This window comes from Salvelinus sp. IW2-2015, unplaced genomic scaffold (genome assembly GCF_002910315.2).
Source record: "Salvelinus sp. IW2-2015 unplaced genomic scaffold, ASM291031v2 Un_scaffold6588, whole genome shotgun sequence".
In the NCBI taxonomy this organism is placed as follows: domain Eukaryota; kingdom Metazoa; phylum Chordata; class Actinopteri; order Salmoniformes; family Salmonidae; genus Salvelinus; species Salvelinus sp. IW2-2015.
The window spans coordinates 1-3,700 of NW_019947850.1; the positions used below are offsets into that span (position 1 = coordinate 1).

Below are 3,700 nucleotides of genomic sequence, written 5' to 3' on the forward strand. Positions count from 1 at the left end.
TTACAATTACTTTAGACTGGTACGGTATATAATACTTTAGACATGGTTACTGTATTATAATACTTTAGACTGGTAGCTTATACTCAATTCTTTAGACTGGCTACTGTATATCATACTCTTTATGACTTGGTTACTGGTATATAATACTTTAGACTGGTACTGTATATAATACTTTAAACTGGTACTGTATACAATACTTTAGACTGGTTACTTGTAGTATATTTTTTCTTTTTGTCTAACACTTTTTTTGGTGATTACATGATTCCATATGTGTTATTTCATAGTTTTTGATGTCTTTACTATTATTCTATCAAATTGTAGAAATACTCTCGGCAAGGACGGAGCTGCTCTCCTCCCGGGGAAGGACGCCCTTTCCATGATCTCGCCATCATCGGTTGACAACAACTCCTATTGTGTCCTCCTCCCAGAGTCGCTAAGAAAACACTTGGCGTGATCCTGTGATCAACACCCTGTGTCGTTTCCTCAACTAACATCCAAGGCGGGTGACCCGTTCCTGTTAGGCTTTCATCGCTCTTACAACATTCGCAGAGTACGACCCTTGCCTCACGCAGGAAGTCGGCGCAGGGTCCTAAGCCCAGCAACTGTCATTCCCGTTCTGGATTACTGCAACTCGCTTGTTGGTGGGCCCCTGCCGTGTGCACCATTAAACCCCTTACTAACTCATCCAGATACGCCGCAGCTCCTGGTCTGGTGTTCAACTTTCCATAAAGTTTCTCTCACGTCACCCCGCTCCTCCGCTCTCTCTCAACTGGCTTCCCAGTTTGAAGCTCGCATCCTGGCATAGCTAAGGACCATGGTGCTTGCCGGACGGACTTGTGAGGAACGGCACCTCCGTACCTTCAGGCTCCTGATTCAGGCCCTACATCCAAACAAGGGCACTGCGTTCATCCACCTCTGGCCTGGCTTCGCCTCCCTACTCTGAGGAAGTTACAGTTCTCCGTCAGCCCAGTCAAAAAACTGTTCGCTGCTTCTGGCACCCCAATGGTGAACAAACCCCTCACGACGCCAGTCAGCGGAGTCAATTCACCACCTTCTTTCGGATACACCTAGAATCCCCACCTCTTTAAGGAATACCTAGCGATAGCGATATAAGTAATCCTTCTAACCCCCCCCCCCCCCCTTAAAGGTTAGATCGCACTATGTAAATTGTTGTTCCACTGGGATATCATTAAGGGGTTGAATGCACCAATTGGTAAGATCGCTTCTGGATTAACGAGCGTCGTGCTAAAGTGACTTAAAGTGTAAATGTAAAATTGTTTATATAATACTTTTAGACTGTATCTGTATATCATACTTTCAGACTGGTTACTCATAAATACTTAGACTGGCTACTCATATTTAATACCTTAAGACTGGTACTGTATATCACTACTTTAGACTGGGTACTGTATTAAATACTTTAGACTGGTACTGTCATAAATACTTTAGACTGGATGTATTTATTCATACTTGTAGACTTGGTACCTGTTATATCCATACTTTTAGACGGTAACTGTATATTCATACTTAGACTGTTATGTATACAATACTTTAGGGACTGGTCTGTATATCCAACTTTGTTAGTATCTGCGTACTAGGACTATTACTTTGTACTGGTACTGTTATCATACTTAGACTGGTACTGCATAAAATATACTCCTAGACTGTACTTGTATTACAATACTTTAGACTGGTTACCTGTATATCATTCACTTTAGACTGGCTGTATACAAATACTTTAGACTGGTACTGTATATAACTACTTTTAGAACTGGTACTAGCATTATAATACTTTAGTACTGGTCTACTGCAGTATAATACTTTGTAGCTGGTTACTGGTATATCATACTTATACTGGTACTGCATATAATACTTTTAGACTTTGGTTACTGATATACAATACTTTAGACGTACTGTGTTATATCGATACTTTAGATGTACTTGTATACAATACCTTAGACTGGTTACTGTATTAATACTTTAGAACTGGTATGCAATTAATACTTTAGACTGGTCTGCATATATAATTACTTAGGTACTGGACATGTATATGCATACTTTAGGACTGGTACTGCCATATAATACTTTTAGACTGTGTTACTGTATAACAAAGCTTTAGACTGGTCTACTTGTATATCATACTTTAGACTGTTACTGTGATACAATACTTTAGACTGGTACTGTATTGTTAATACTTTTAGATTGGTACTTGCATTGAATACTTTAGACGGTACTGCATATAATACTTTTTAGACTTGAGTCTGTTTATATTCACTACTTCTAGACTGTGTACTGCATATAATACTTTAGACATGGTACTGTTATACAATAACTTTAGACTTTGTCTGTATAGTCAATACTTTATGATCTGTACTCGCATATAATACTTTTGACTGGTTCACTGTATATTTAATACTTTAGGACGTCTGTATACAATTACTTTAGACTTGTACTGTATATTCATACATTTAGGGGACTGGTACTGCATATTAATACTTTTTGACTGGTACTGTATATAATACTTTAGACTGGGTACTCTGTTATACAATTTACTTTAGGACTGTATCTGCTATATTCATACTTTTGACTGGTACTGTATTTTTACTTACTTTTGACTGTGTCTGGTACTGTATATAACTAGTAGACTGGTACTGTATATAACAGACTGGTACTGTATATAACTAGTAGACTGGTACTGTATATAACAGACTGGTACTGTATATAACAGACTGTTACTGTATATAGTGCATCTTCTGTTTCTTTCCTCTTGTCCACACATAAATAATGACACTGTAATGAGTCCGTTTTTACAGTATAATATATATTTATTTACAGTATAATATATATTTATTTACAGTAGAATATATATTTACTTACAGTATAATATATATGTTTGATATAATATATAAAACTTTATATTAAATCTAGGTAGATGAAATGTGGTATAGTCTCTCTCTCGTTCTCGCTTTCTCATTCTCTCTCTGTCTCTTTGTCATTCTCTCTCTCTCTCTCATTCTCTCTCTGTCTCATTCTCTCTCTCTCTCGCTCTTATTCTATCTCTCATTCCATCTCTCTCTCTCTCTCTCTCTGTATTATGTGTGTGTGTTGAGCAGTATCTCCAGCCAGCAGGGGCATGATGTAATAAACTGTCTGGAATAGCAGGGGCCCCATCCCTTAGCGAAGCTAATCCTCACACTGTTAGGATCATAGGGCCCCTCTAGCAGCTCTATAGGGTCTGCGTGCTGCAAGCTCCTCAACATGCCAGATTTCTCCCAGTCAAACACCCTGATAGAATATCCTGACATCACCTTTCTCACAACCAGACTCCTGCACCCAGGAACATCCAGGGTGGGGGAATTCACAAAGATGGGGTGTTGACTCCGGTTATAGGCCCACACCCCGTCCGGTTCCTTACTGAGGAGGATACCGTAACCGATCTTGGCGCGTGTGCGCTGGACGGTACTGGAGCGGGGGTGGTCTGTGGAACAGGGTTGATGGTTATTGTGGAGGCTGAGCTGGCTCAGACAGAAGCCGGATCCCTGAGGTAGGTCATAGAAGACAGATACGGAGGTGTGGTAGACCGGGTAGAGACGGCCCACGCGCTCACGGTGTTCCCAGTAGGCCATGTGACACCACTGGCTCTGCTTGGAGACGTCCGGGGACATACTGGCATCTGGAGGAGGAGAGAGAGAGGAGAAGG

The 3,700-nt window shown here is 40.4% G+C and overlaps 1 protein-coding gene across 1 annotated transcript; it reads right to left on the bottom strand.

Annotated features, from left to right (window-relative positions):
- Nucleotides 1-2,835: 2,835 nt before the first annotated feature.
- LOC112078965 (mothers against decapentaplegic homolog 6-like) lies at nucleotides 2,836-3,694 on the bottom strand. The gene has a single exon (XM_024145063.2). It carries the CDS (start codon nucleotides 3,663-3,665, stop codon nucleotides 3,093-3,095), a length of 573 nt encoding a protein of 190 aa, XP_024000831.1. The 5' UTR covers nucleotides 3,666-3,694; the 3' UTR covers nucleotides 2,836-3,092.
- Nucleotides 3,695-3,700: the final 6 nt, after the last annotated feature.

Coding starts and splice junctions, on each gene's coding strand:
- LOC112078965 (XM_024145063.2), bottom strand. CDS start 3,665: ATGTCCCCGGACGTCTCCAAGCAGAGCCAGTGGTGTCACATGGCCTAC.